This window comes from Ursus maritimus, unplaced genomic scaffold, assembly GCF_017311325.1.
Source record: "Ursus maritimus isolate PB19 unplaced genomic scaffold, ASM1731132v1 scaffold_6, whole genome shotgun sequence".
Classification (NCBI taxonomy): Eukaryota; Metazoa; Chordata; class Mammalia; order Carnivora; family Ursidae; genus Ursus; species Ursus maritimus.
Window position 1 is genome coordinate 50,120,820 of NW_024426774.1, and position 14,984 is coordinate 50,135,803.

The 14,984-nt window shown below is 49.6% G+C and overlaps 1 protein-coding gene across 1 annotated transcript; it reads left to right on the plus strand.

Moving 5' to 3' along the window:
• The first annotated feature begins 1,784 nt into the window (after nucleotides 1-1,784).
• On the plus strand, nucleotides 1,785-14,984 carry CD207 (CD207 molecule). The gene is made up of 8 exons (XM_008699973.2): nucleotides 1,785-1,907; nucleotides 8,981-9,048; nucleotides 9,337-9,475; nucleotides 9,568-9,684; nucleotides 11,043-11,417; nucleotides 12,197-12,348; nucleotides 13,307-13,425; nucleotides 13,859-14,984. Exons 3-8 carry the CDS (start codon nucleotides 9,400-9,402, stop codon nucleotides 14,007-14,009), a joined length of 990 nt encoding a protein of 329 aa, XP_008698195.1. The 5' UTR covers nucleotides 1,785-1,907; nucleotides 8,981-9,048; nucleotides 9,337-9,399; the 3' UTR covers nucleotides 14,010-14,984.

Below are 14,984 nucleotides of genomic sequence, written 5' to 3' on the forward strand. Positions count from 1 at the left end.
GCTCTTTGGCAATATTGGCATGGACAAGAATAGTCTCACACTCTGGTCCAATTTACTATCCTACTCCTGATGGAAAGGGTCCAGTGTAATCAATGTCTTAGTAGGTAGATGAGTGTTCCCACCCCTACGTGTATAGAAGTAGGAGTACCGTTATTATGAATAGTGATTATTATAGTAACATTTATTGAGTGCTTACTATATGCTTGCGTTTGTATTAACTCACTGAATCTCTGTCAAAACCCCGTGAGGCAGATAGCATTATCGTGCCCATTTTACAGATAAGGTGGTTGCAGCGCAGAGAAGTTAGTAACTTGCCCAGGCTTATACATTCAAAGTGGTCACACAGATTTGAACCTGGGTGGTCCGTGTCTGGAGCCTTTGTTCTCAGATACCAGGCTGTGCCATCCCTTTGTTTCAGGCTCTCTGACTTATCTTCTTTCTTCCAATGTGCTACCCTCCCTCAGGAAAGCCTCTCGCAGGAATGCCCTTTTCCCTGCCATAAAGTTTACTCCCAGTTTTCCTTAGATCTCAGCTCAGGTGTCACTTCCAGGGAATCCTTCTCTAATCCCCACAGACAAGGTCTTCCCCTCTGCACGCTCAGAGAGCTCCTTGTCCTTTTCCTTCGTGTCACTTAACACAGCGTGTGATATACTTATTTGCGCTACGTTTACTGTAAGCTCCTATATTTATTGCTCACCGCCCAGTGCAGGGCTGGCACCCAGAAGGCTTGCAATAAGCACTTGCTGAATGACTTTGGTGAGAGGTTTGGGGCTTGTTCTTGATTCTCTGTGAATATGTTTGTGTTTTATGTGAGTGACGGACAGTGCGGTGGGTTACTGTTTTCCAGGCCCGGTGCATATACACTTGCAGGCCCAGAGCAGTGAAGCTAGGGAGTCTTGAGGTTTGGGTTTTTCAGGCCACAAGATGGCTCGCTCCTTCCCTTTCTGGGTCAAGATCATTAACTCTGGACAAGTGCTGCCAGACATTTTCATTCACCAATCATCTAGACAGAGCAACTCTTGTTACATAGCACTAAGGTGTTTGCATATGGAGTTCCTTCACTTCACCTGAACTTATGCAGGTGACATACACTCCCCTAAATAAATCATCCACCCAACCAGTGTATGGAAGAGCCAGGATTCCATGCCAGGGCTGAGGTTTTTTGGCTGGATTGATGGTTTTCAGCCTTGACTGCATGTAGGACTCACTCAAGGGTTATTAAAGATGCTGATGCCTGAACCCCAACCCACACCAAATGAGTCAGAATTTTGGGGGGCGTGGCACTGGCATTTTTTACAAACGTGTTCCAGGAGTTGACCCACCACTGTGCTGGGTCCTAGACACATAGCTCTCATTCTCTACCACCCCACCCAGGGAAGAGGGCTGTGTGGGCATGTCATTCTCGTGTGGTTGAGAGTCAGATGTATTAGAAAGGTTTACTTGCAGGGAGTGAAAGCGTGGAACTATATTTCTGTATTGCGTTTTATTTTATTTTGTTTTTTTAAAAGATTTATTTATTTTAGACAGAGAGAGAGAGAGAAGGGGCAGAGGGAGAGAATCTTCAAGCAGACTCCCCATTGAGCACAGAGCCTGACATGGGGCTCAGTCCCACGACCCATGAGATCACAACCTGAGCTAAAACCAAGAGTCAGGTGCTCAACCAACTGAGCCACCCAGGTGCCTCTGTATCTCTGTACTGTGTTTTAAATAGGAGTATTTTGGGAAAATGTCATATTTTACACCATTTTAAACTGCAAGTTTTTTTGTTGTTGCTTTAGGCTTAATCAAGAAAACAGGTGGAATGCCAAGAATTATCCAGAGAGAACTGCACTCTGCGGCAGGGCAGGAACCATGGCTGTTTTGTTCAAGGCGAATTCCCAGCATGTAGGCATAGAGCTTGGCACACAGTGAGTACTTGATAAATTTCATCAGATGGGTGAATGGATGCTGGAGTGAATGAGTGAGAGGCAATACCATGCATTTCTGTGGGGATATTCCCAGTGGAGATAAGATAGAAGACACTTGTCCTAAGGGTCCTGGATGAAAGCTGCAGCTGTACGGAGCAGGGACATCCCTAGGGAGCAGCTGGAGGCAAACGAAGTTTAAGGTTCCCTTTAGGAAGACTGACCCAGTTAAAGGGCCAGCTGGAGAGCATAAGTTGGGGAAAGAAGTTCATACATAGTAAGATGGGAAAAGAAACTAAAAACATAAAGTGGTGGCTGAGAGCAGTTATCTCATTACTTGCTGAAAAAGAGCAAAATTGAAATATTTGGAAAGAGAAACTTATGCTCAAGTTGAAGAAGGAAGTTGGAGGGAACCATACACAGCCTCGGGATATGAAGTGAACGGTGTTACGGTTTGTTAGAGTGTGGGCATAGGTTGGGATTTTGAAACTTACTGGCTTAGTGGTTTTAGTTTGCAGAGGACAGAAAGCCCTGTTGCGGCATTGGAGATATTATTGTGGGATTTGGGGTTTTCGGAGGTCCTGTTCTTTTTGGGGGTTTGGGTGCAGATTTGCGTACCACATGCGTCACAGAAGTCGCATTAAGACAGAACCGGATGCTGGCTGGGTTTTCCTTACTCTGGGTTTTGGGAACTTGACTCCAGTTGCCAAGCAGGTCCCTGTGCTCAAGGACTAAGTGATGATTTTACAAGTTATTTATGCAGTGTGCCTGGTGGGAAGGGTCAGCTCTCATTCCACCCCTCCCCCTGCCTTTCTGGGGGAGGGGACCCTGGCCTAGAACAGTGTGAAAAATGGATGAATGAATTATGAAATATATGCCACAGGTGACGTGTTGTCCACATCAGTTCTCCCATTTCTCCTTGGTCAGTGACTGCTGCTAACTCAGTGTGGTTCAGGGGACGGTTTTGACTCTGGGGATGCTCTTCTGGGTGTTTCATGACATCTCTTCCCCACAAAGGCTGAGGCTCACTTATTTTCACCTCTTGTCCTTTTCTCTGTTCAAGACCATAACAAGCAGCTCTCCACTGTTACCCAAGTTTTGTCTGATTGGGAGCAGCGGGGCGGGGGATGCAGGGTGCCCAGAGAGCCTGTGGTTCTCACCCCATGTTGGGTCTGTGGTCCCTAGCGCTGTGGGGACTCCTAACAGTTAACTAGCCTTCAGTAACCGGCTTCCTGGATGAGCTGGACTGGTTAGACAGCACGTTTATGATTTCCCATCATTTCCCCTTCTTTTTTTTTTTTTTTAAAGATTTTATTTATTTATTCGACAGAGATAGAGACAGCCAGCGAGAGAGGGAACACAAGCAGGGGGAGTGGGAGAGGAAGAAGCAGGCTCATAGCAGAGGAGCCTGATGCGGGGCTCGATCCCATAACGCCGGGATCACGCCCTGAACCGAAGGCAGACGCTTAACCACTGTGCCACCCAGGCGCCCCCCATCATTTCCCCTTCTAACCCGCCCTCCTTTCTTGTTCCTCCTCACGCCGGCACCGAACCTCAGGCAGCTCTTCTCGCTTTCCCGCTCACGTTAGTGTAGCCCCCAAGTCTGGTCAGATAATCACAAAAGTGCACACTGTCGTCGAACTAGCGTTTCTCCCCTTCCCCAGGCCAGGCTCAGTCACGGAAGCATGAGATGGTGGAGGGAGGGCTTGACTTTTTGTCTTGTTGCCCTCCCTTCTCTCCTCCTCACTCCTACCCACCCCACCCCCAAACTGTACTTTGCTCTGGGTGACAGGAAGGTCTTCCTTGACAGGGACCCTTGAAATCTGGTATTTGCCACACGTAGGTGGACCATTTCCTACCTGCCTGTTCATTTGCGTAGGTGCACTTTTGGGGGTTTTGGGGAGACCTGCACTCCTGAGGAGCTGTCATAGGCTGTTCTCTTGGCACAGGTGATGGCTCTTTTGGCTGTCTGCTTTTGGCCTCACCTTGGCCCCTGTTTTCCCATGGTCCCCCCACACGCTCCTCCCCCCTATGGTCCTTATCGGCAGCCCCCCTCAATCAACTAAGAATACCTTCCTACTAGGGGGGGCCCAATTCCCATCCATCGACGCACATCACTTTCCCCACCAAACTCTGGGACTTTACCTTCTTTCCCACTCTGCGGTCCCAAGGCAGTAGCTGGCTGAAGCTCCTAGCCTTAGATTCTCCCATTCACTTTAAACAGATGATTTTTTAGAGCAGTTTTAGGTTTGCAGTAAAATTAAACAAAGTATAGAGTTATCCTACAGTCCCCACCCAGCCTCCCCCAGCCTCCTCCACTCTCAGCATCCCCCACCAGAGCAGTCCTTCCGTTACAGCTCAAAGCCATTCTCACTCAAAGCCCGTAGTTCACATTTGGGTTCCCTCTTGTACATTTTATGGGTTTTGACCAATGTATAATGATAGGTACTCATGGGGCGCCTGGGTGGCTCAGTCGTTAAGTGTCTGCCTTCGGCTCAGGGCATGATCCCGGTGTTCTGGGATCGAGCCCCGCATCAGGCTCCTATGCTGGGAGCCTGCTTCTTCCTGTCCCACTCCCCCTGCTTGTGTTCCCTCTCTTGCTGGCTGTCTCTCTCTCTCTGTCAAATAAATAAATAAATACTTTAAAAAAAATGATACGTACTCACTATTGCAGCAGCATACAGAATAGTTTCACTGCCCTAGAAATCCTCTGTGCCCACCCATCCCTTCCCACCTCTCGTGTTATCCCCGGAGACTACTGATCTTTCTACTGTGTCCATAGTTTGCCTTTTCCAGAATGTCGTATAGTTGGAACCATATAGTATGTAGTGTTTTCAAATTGGCTTCTTTTACTTAATAATATGCATTTAAGGTTCCTCCATGTCCTTTCATGGCTTGATAGCTCATTTCTTTTCAGTGCTGAATAATATTCTGTTATCTGGGTGCGTACGAGCTTACTCATCCATTCACCTACTGAAGGCCTTAGACTTTTCTTTCATGTGTCAAGTACCAGACTATTTATCTCTCAAATTCTACGGATATATACCAAGATTTCTAAATGGTTCTATTAAGGCTATGCTAGAATAATGGCCCCAAAGGTGTCCACATTCTAATCCCCAGAGCCTGGGAGTATATTACGTGGCATGGCAAAGTGGAATTAAGGTTGATAATCGGCTGACTTTAAGATAGGGAAATTATCCTGGATTATCTGGTTGGGCCCAATATAAAGGTCCTTAAAAACAGAAACAGAAGCAGAAGGCTCGGTGTCAGAGTGATGGGATGTGATAAGAACCCAACCTATTGATGCTCTGAACCAAGCAGTGTTGAGGTTAAAAAGGGAGAGCCATTTCCCAAAGGAAGGGGACTCTTGATATCAGAAATGGGGATGGGAAGGATGCTGGGGACAATAAGCAGGAGCTGTCCTATTAGATACTTACATAAATATATGCACATAGTTAGATACAGCTGCGGATATGTATACACGTATACACACATACATGCATACATACCTACATGGAGATAGTTAGGAAGAATGAACTGTATGTACAGCTTTTTTGGGGGGGAGTAGGTAAATTTTTTTTTCTTTTTGCCTATCTGAATTTTTTCCTATAATGAATATCACCAGTAGTGATATGGTAAAGAAATAAAAGATTGAAAAAGAAACTACGCCCACTTTTCCCAAGAGTCCTTTGTTACTTTCCGGACATGCATCTGCCTTTCCTACTAAGTCACAGGCAGGAACTGTTTGACTTGGGTGGTTCAGAGCAGCTTCCTCTGCCTGGAACACAGTGATCCCTCCATATAGCGGGCTACTCACCCAGACCCACACCACCCTGCTTACGATGCCCCCAGATGTACGGCCTGCTCGCTGACGTCTGGCCCATGCATTGTTCCAGAGAAACCTGCCCCTACATAATGTCCTGAAAAAGAGGAACCTACTCCCAAGGTCAGAGGAGACCTGGAGAGGCCCCCTGCAGTGTCCTTGGTCCTTGGTCCTTTTCAATCTTGGGACAGTCTTGGGAGATGCACATTTTTTCAATAAGAGGAACACTATTCTGTAGGCAGGGTCTCTGGCTGTCTTTCTCCTTGCACCTGGTGCACAGTAGGTGTCCTAGAGGAATGCAAGCATGAGTGGTCTCACCGAACACTGCTTTCCTGTTGGTTTCTCTGCCCTCGCCCCTGTTGCGGGGCACAGACGGTATCCTGGGATCCCTTGATTATCTGGGGTCTTCTGGTCAAGCCTGGCATCACATTATACATAAGGGTCCCCTCTGAGGTTGTGGACAAGACTAACCAGCTGTCACAATGTCTTCTTTCTCTCGTCATAGCCATTCTCTCCTCTCTGTGTCCCCCTCCCCCTCCCCACCCCCTTTCCCGGTGTATTGTCCACTCTGCTGTCCTCCGTGCCTTGACTGGAGGGACCTGGATTCCTCTCCTTGGAGATGACTCTTGTGCCCTGCTGAGGCATTTCAAGCAACCCAGGTCTCTTTTCCACTCCCACTGATTGTGTCCATGGTCCACCCCCAAGCAAAAAGAGAGTTCTGACCAGAGAAAGGGAAAAGTGGCCAAACTGTTTCCTTCCTCCGCCCTTCTCCAAAAAAAGTCTTCAAACCCCAGGGGCATGGCGAGTGGAAAAACAGAGAGATGAGTATGAACTTCCCTTTCTCTCATCACAGCAGTAATTTTTGGTCACTCTAAATCTGGCCCAAAGTTCCTCCTCTGTTTAGAAGAGCTGGACTTGCCTGAGTGTCTCAGAGAACCTCCCATTTTCCTGGCAGGAAAGCATGGCTGAGGCACCTGCCTCCTGCTCTGTTTTTTTTTCCTCCCGGGCTGTCAGGTCAGGGGCCAGAAAGGCCCCCAGAGGGATGCACGGGAGATGTGCTCAGTCAGTACCTGCAGATAGATGAGCACAGCCATAGGAAAGGAGCTCGTGACTCACTCCTTTCCCTCCGAGTGAGAAGTGCAACTCCTCACGGCTGGGACTTTTACGTGCGCCATCTCTAAAACCCCGGTGGGCCCACAGCCCAGGATTTGGGTTGCTTCTTGCTTAGCTTCCTCATGCTGGATCAGCGGAATATCTATGTGAGGCTCCCAGTTCCACCACTCAGAGTAAATGCCCCCCAAGCCCAGCCCTTCTTATGTAGTGAGGCCTTTGGATCCTTTCCTGGGACCAGTGAGAGGGCCTATAGGCATTTCATCAATACCTCATGCTACACACCAGCAGAGGTTTGGGAAAAGTCACCTCTTTGACAGGCAGGAGGCCACACACTCCAGGTCCTATTGTGTGGCAGCTTCTGTCCCTCACATGCCTCAGGAGGGGACCAGGATCCCCAAAGCCCCTTCTACCAGAGCCTTGAGTAACGTGGCTTCTTGTCTACCCCAGGCCCTGGACTATGACAGGCTGTGGACGTAGGGCCAGGAGCCAGCAGCAGAAGGGCTGAGGTGACTCTGGGGTTTGACTGGGTCCCGTCCATGATAGCCCAGAAGCAGAACATTCTAACCCCTTTGGAACACTGGTGGAACCAAGGTTCTGCAACCATATAAGCAGCCTGAAGAGAGCAGGTAGAGTCCTAAGTGTTCAGAAACAGGCAGTGAGTTAGGGTGAGGCCTTCAGTTTGGGGGATTAGCTAATGTCAAAGGTTAGAAGAGGTAGCAGTCCTAGAAGGTACAGACAGAATGTGGGTAGGGAGGAGATGAGATAGGGTGAAAGGGACACCACCCCTGTGGCCCAACTTCTTTCCCACTGTGTGGGGAGTGTGGTGAGGACTCCCCTCTGTGTCAGTCCTCACCCAGTGAGGGGAGCAGCTCCAGTCTGAGGCCCAGTCCTCCTGGAGAGAGCAGCACGGGGCCCGTAAGTACAGTGGACTGAGTAGGGAGGTAGGATCCTCTCAGATATCCAAGCAGCAGAGGCCCCTGCAAGGATAGGTGGCTATTTCATTGGCCTTCCTCATTTATTTCCAACCCTTGTCCCTGACACCACCCTGTCTTCCAGGTCCATTGGCTCAGATTCAACAAGGCTGGGCCAACTTTCTAGTCCCGGGGCCAGAATTGTCATGCATTTTTGGGTAAGGTATAAATCACAATTCTCTTGTGTCTTTGCTGTGGAAATGAATGAGAACTAGAAAGAAGCGGTAGCTTCTGGAAGGCAGATCCCGATCCGCAGACTGTAGGTTTCAGGGTTGAGAAATGATCAGCTATCAACTCTTCCATCTTCTGATCTCCCATGTATTCAGCCAGCCAGCCAGCCAACCATCCATCCGTCTAATGTGGACCGACTCCCTTCCTTTTCCTCTTCCCTCCCTCTCTCCTCTCCTCCTTTCCATCCTCTCTTTCCTATCTTCCAAGTATTATTTGTTTAGAATCTATTATGTACCAGGTTTCAGATGTGGCAGACTTCTTCAAAGCCTGAGAATCTTCCCAGGAGAGAACTTTGTCCTTCACTGAGCCCCACATCAGCTCCCGTTTGCCCTTAGCTTCTCCCACATAGGAACAGTTTCTGGCCTGATGGCACTGAGCCTCCCCACTTTGAGAAGCTCACAAGTGCAAGAAGCAGGGAGGAGAACCCACATTTTCCACTTATACATAGAATCTCCAAGCCCCACTTTTATAAAGGGATGCTGTGTCATCTAAAATGCCTTATAACAGCAAGTATTTTATTGCAGTGGTCTCCTTATTGGTCTCCTTGCTTCCAGGCTTCCCACATCCTATTCGATGTTCCTCACCACTGTCAGAGTGAACTTCCTTCAATGTCCCTGTCCTTGTCTCTCTCCTGCCTGAAGGCCTTCATTGGCTCCCTGTCACCCAGAAGTCAAAGTTCAAGCTTCTTAATATGACCCCAGGTGCCTCTTTAGCCCCATGCCCTTCCTATTCCTGTCAGATACTTTATATTCCAACACCACCAATTGGCCCTCCATGCTGTCTTATGCCCCCATACTTCTGAACATGCTAATCCTTCTCCCTGGAGTTTTTACCATTATTCCATCTTTGTACTTCCTTTGACTGGTACATATTCTTCTATTGTTATGCTCATCACACTGTATTGTCATTTATTTACTCTGGTCTGTCTTTCCTACCAGATCGTGAGCTGCTGGAGTACAGACTGTGAGTTAGTCATCTTTGTGGCCCAGTCCTTGTACAGTGCCTGGTACGTAGGAGGCACTCCATATGTATTTGTGGGATGAATGCATGCGTGGATGGATGATAGATGAAGGGACTCTTATAGGAGAACTAGAGTAGCGCTGGGACAATAGGGTTAAAGTGTCCGTGTAACAGGCCCCCAGAAAAGAAGACAAATGGCCTCTTCCTGAGAGCTCAGAAATTTGCAGAGAAGATTGAGCTGTGGCTGAGGCCTGGCAAGGTGTCTAAGCCAGAAATGGGGAACTTTGGGATGATAGGACTACCTCCTGTGGGACTCACTTCCCGTTTCTTCTAGATAAAAAGTCCTTGGGGAGCCAGCCAGCTAGAAGGACGTGTGCTGCAGGGGTGAGCGTGCAGGATGAAGGCTGCTGAGAGCGAGGTCCCGGATGCGCACTTTACTGTAGATAAGCAGAACGTCTCCCTCTGGCCCCGAGGCAAGCACCAGGCTCTGCTCAGAATCTGCTTGCTGCTGTGTGTTCTGCTGTTGGCGGGTCCTCCAACAAACGTTCTCTTCTTCTTCTGGCAGAGCCCCCTCCCAAGACAGGCCCATGTCTGGTTCTGAGGAAGCCTCTCACGGTCCGGGCTGCGGTCATCATCCTGACGCTGGGCCTGACCGCCTCCGTCCTGCTGCAGGCCATTTTCTGTAAGTCCCCGGGTTTTATCGTCCCAGCTCGGTCCTTCTCCACCGTCAGCTCCTTCAACATCTAGACCGTCTTCTTCCTACTGTCCAGTTGTGTCTCCCACCTCTGGCTTTTCCATTTGTCCCATTTCTCCTCTTTCCAGGTGCAGTCATGGGGTTCCTTGTCCCCAGTAAGATGAGCTGCTGCTTTCTCCTTCCTGACTCCAGGAAGATTTTCCTGATTGGGATCAGTACTTGCATGCTTTGCTCAAGGATATGCTCTTTTGTCCCCAGGAAACATTCACCCATTTCTTCATCCCATGTCATCCTCACCCCCCGAGCTGTGTCCCTTTTATTTGGAGCCTTGTGGGCAGCCACTAGCAGTGAGCAAAATGTTTCCTGACCCCACAAAAGAAGGACTTCCAACTGTGTCCTCAGCCCCAACCGATGAGGTTGAGAATCTGCCAATGAGTGGACAGATCTCCTGGTTCACCATTCTCAGCAGGACCCCTTCATGCTCTCTTCATTCTTTTTCCATTCCTGCCAAGGTCACATCAAGGGAGACTTCCTACTTGTTCACCAGATGTGTGACTTATCTTTCTTCCTTTTCTGCTTTGCCCAGCCCCTCATGTTCTCTGCTAGCAGAGCCTTCTCACTCGCACCAGGTCTCCAGAAAGCAGGGGAAGGGAACATCTGTCTTCTCCCTTCAAGTCTTTGGGACATATTTGGTCTCAGACTTGGAGCCTCTGAGCAAGTTTCCTCTTGGTTTGTCGTTGGTCTCCTGTCTGGCACCCAAGCCTGTGACCTGAGCAGAATGTGACGGTGGGTGGGACAAGGGAAGGGGAGAAATGGTTTCATAATTCCCTCTTTCCATATTCTCTGGAGAAGAAGTCACTTTCAGATTGGAAGTCTTCATGGCTGGCTCCCATCCTGGCCACAGGGGGCCTTTGGGCAGATGTGGGAAGGGTGCTGTCCTAGCTGATGCCACTGCAGAGGCCTCTGAACGGAGAGAGCTGGAAAGTGGGTGATGGAGCCCCCGGGGTGCAACAAGGGGGTAACTAGGGCATCCTTTGTGCCCTGAACATGCAAAGATAATTTAGGACTGGCTACTAATCCCCACTTCTGCTTGCCTGTGAGGTCCTCCAACTGAACCCATGTTTTATTAATCTTTGCATTATCTGCATCTGCAAGAGTTCCTGGCCAGCGCTAGGTACCCATTGCATGTTTGTTGAATGAGTACATTATGAATGAATGGAGGGTAAGCAACAGGTCTTTGGGTAGCTCGAGCCTATCCCCTCCTTTCCCTTCCTTTTATCACCCTGACAACACTCCCAGTCCCTGGGAATCCCCTTGGCTGACCTCTTAACTTTCTTAAAACCCAGATCCCTGGTTTATGCGCACAATATCAGATGTAAAGACCAATGCCCAGTTGCTGAAAGGCCGTGTGGACAACATCAGCACTCTGGGTTCTGAGGTTAAGAGGAATAGAGGCAGCGTGGAGGCAACCGGCATTCAGGTCCGGATGGTGAATGCCAGCCTGGATCATATGCGTTCTCAGATTGAGAAGTTGGAAGCTGGTGTGAAGAAAGCTGATGCACAGATCCAGATATTAACAAGAAGATGGGAGGAGGTCATTGATTTAAATGCCCAAATTCCAGCGTTAAAAAGAGATTTGGATAAAGCCAGTTCTTTAAATGCAAAGGTCCGGGGACTCCAGAGCAGTTTGGAGAACATCAGCAAGTTGCTCAAACGGCAAAGTAAGTGACTCAGAAGAGAATGTTGCAAGCTGACCAGTGGCCCATGGGGCCTTACCAGCCTCAGGCATGAGGTCGTCAGGCTGGTATATGTGGAAGGAAGGGGAAGAGGAGCCGGGCAGGCATGGTTGGACAGTTAAGAAGCAAGGGCTCAGCAGTGGGCTTGGAGGACTTAGGGGCTGTTCAGGAGAGAAGGGGCCAGGCGCCAGCATAGGCTCTCACACCAAGGCACAGAGGATGAAGGCATTAGGGAGTCTTGGCCCAAACCTAGCTATTTTTTTAAAGATTTTATTTATTTATTTGACAGAGATAGAGAAAGCCAACGGGAGTGGGAGAGAAAGAAGCAGGCTCATAGCAGAGGAGCCTGATGTGGGGCTCGATCCCATAACGCTAGGATCACGCCCTGAGCCGAAGGCAGACGCTTAACGACTGCGCCTCCCAGGCGCCCCTCAAACCTAGCTATTTATCCATTGAGTTCCTTCCCCAAAGCTGGGGGGCTCAGCCCCTTGTGATGGTCAACAGAGAACTGCTTCCCCCTCGGGGGAGAGACAGATTCTTGATCAGTGTCTCTCTCTGCCCTGTTTGAACCCAGGGACTCTACTACTCTCAACCAGACCTTCAGCAGGTGGGGCAGTGTCTCTGAGCCCCTACACAAGGACCCCAGGACCCCAGAGCCCAGCCCCATCCCCTGCTGTCTCTGAGATCCCACTTGAGAGCCACCTGCAGCCAGCACCTAGAGGAAACAGGGACCCCAGTGTTCATCTTTTGCCCTTGTTCTCCAGATGACATTCTGCAGATGGTTTCTCAAGGCTGGAAGTACTTCAAGGAGAACTTTTATTATTTTTCTCGAATCCCAAAGACCTGGTACAGTGCCCAGCAGTTCTGTATGTCCAGGGATTCACACCTGACCTCAGTGACCTCAGAGAGTGAACAGGTGAGTGCTGTTCCGATGGGTTCTAGGAAGGGGGTGTATTAACAGCTGTATCAGGCAGGATGGGCAAGAGTATGGTGCAGTGGCAAAAATCCCGAAATATCAGTGACCTAACAATGGAGGATTACTTCTCAGTTACAGTGCATGTCCAACAAAGGCCTGCAAGTGGTTCTGTCCATTGTGGTTACTCGAAGACCTATGCCAAAAGACTTCATCTCAACGTAGGTTTCCGCAATTGCTGAAGCAGGGAAAGTTGGCTCTTAAGCTTCTGCCCAGAAATAGCAGACGTCACTTCTGCTCACATTTCATTGGCCAAAGCAAATGATGCAGGAGTCCCAGCTTCAGAGAGGGCAGGGAGATACAGTCTTTCCATGGGCCCAGAAAACAAAGGCATTTGTGAATAGCATTAATAACACTGCGTAACCCAAGAAGTCTCCTACCTGGTCGGCAGAATATTGAACAAGTCCCTTTCATCTGGGAGCTGGGCTAGTAGAGCAGGTAAGAGTGTGTGCTCTGGAGTCAGAGTCTAGAGCCCCAGCCCTGTCCCTGACTAGTGCTAGAGCCCTGGGTAGGTTATTTAACTTCAAACACACATGATAATAGTCCCTGCTTCAGAGAATAGCTGAGTAGATGCATATTAAGGGCTCACTACATTTAGTTATTATGATCTGGGCCCTTCTCCTGGGGTCCCCGCTCTGGGGTTTAGCTGAGTCTTTCTTGTGCCCCGGCGCCTGCTTCCTGAGGGGCCGACAAGCCTGAGTCCTGAATCTGTTAGTTGTGGGGCAAAGACAAATCAGAATTTGGAGGGTGGACTCGGTAGGGACAGGAAGGGGCTTGAGAGAGGTCAGTGTGTGTGGTGTGTCCGTGGGACTGTCACTGAGGACTGGTGAAGGACACCCAGAGAGACAGATGTTCCAGCTGCGAGTCATGGCAGTGTCTCACTCCCTCTCCTTCCCTACAGGAATTTCTGTACAAGGTGGCAGGTGGACTTTTCTACTGGATCGGCCTGACCAAAGCCGGGAGTGAAGGGGACTGGTACTGGGTAGATAATACTCCATTTGACAAGGACCTGAGTGCACGGTAAGCCCCAAGGCCTCCTTCCCAGCCTGACTTTCCTGGGCCAGGGCCAGGGCACAATGGGTGGGGTGACTACAGGATTTGTGGTTCTTCCCTGTTCTCTGCCACTCATTGCCATGGGACTGGGGACAAATCTGTGGCCTCTCCATGGCCTCTAGGGTTTGGCAGCATGGCCTTCCACCCAGCCTCAGCAGGGCCCCTGTTCTAAGTCTTGGGCTTTGCCATGTGGGTTTGCGTAGGGCCTTGAGAACAGTGGGCTGGCATGGCCCTAACTTGGGGGAGTGATTGCAGGTTTTGAGGTTGACAGCTCACCAGTTCCCTTCCTCTCAGGCAAGGGTACAAAAACGTGATGCTATCACCCAGGATCATAGCTGGGATTGAAGCCATTCATTTCTTCACTGGAAACAAAGTTTTTCTTTGTTTTTCCCTTTGGTAGGTTCTGGATTCCAGGTGAGCCCAACAATTTTGGGAACAATGAACACTGTGCCAATATAAAGGCATCCTCGCTTCAGTCATGGAATGATGCCTCCTGTGACAACAAGCTCTTTTTCATCTGTAAACGGCCCTACATCCCGTCAGAACCATGACAGGACTGGCTCCAAGCTCGCACATTAAGCTCCAATGCTTGTCAAACTCGAGAAAACGCCCCTCTTTCTTCCAATTCCAGGGTGACTTTGCACCTTTATTTTTCTGGCTTCAAAATTGTCCTAGAGGCATCCTGGAGTTCATCTGCTTTGGCTGGGAATTCTCCGACCCCATAGAGGCAGCTGGACTGGAAGGGAGATCTTGGAAAGGGAGAGGAGGGCAGAGAGGATTTGGAAGTTCCAACTGCCTCAGTAAGGTGATCAGGACCTTGGGGTTCCCTGTCCCTTCAGAGAAGCCTCAGATTTATCACATGAAGGTTGCTTCAGACCACCCAGACAATTTTCCTGATATCAGGGCTTTTCCCGTTGATCCCACAGAATTCCCAGTTGCCTGTCTAGGGGGCTGTGTTCTCAGTGGGAAGAGCTCTGCACTTGGTGACCCTGTCCAGGCTGTGACCCCACTGTCCACTCCATCCACATCTCCTGACGTTTGAGCCCCTTCTTCTCTGAGATGGGAGCAACTGGGTCAGGTCAGGGGCTGATGTGGAAACGAGTCTTCTTGAGAGCTGGATCAGTATCCACGCTCTTTCTCGTTCGGCCTCACTCAGCAAACTCCGTGGTCCAGTTCTCTTGTGCAGTCCGCCCAGCCCCTCTGCCTCCCCTCCTGCACATCCTCTTCGGGCTGCGTTTCCTCTCTGCCCTTTAGGTACAGAGCAGGTGGTCCTCTGTCCCTAGAGAGTTCACCTGCAAACTTCATTAGAATAAAATCCTGCCTGGGTAAAGCATGTTTTACCTCTGCGAGCATATTTTATTCGTCGATGTACAGGTGAACGTGCCGGCAAGGCCATCTCCTCTGCTGGACACGAAGTCCTGGGGTATCCCCAGGAAACAGTTGGGGGTTCAAAAATGACAAGGGGTGGAGAAGACCCAGCCCTGGAAATGCCACAAAATATAAGCAGTACTTACCCCTGGTTTTTA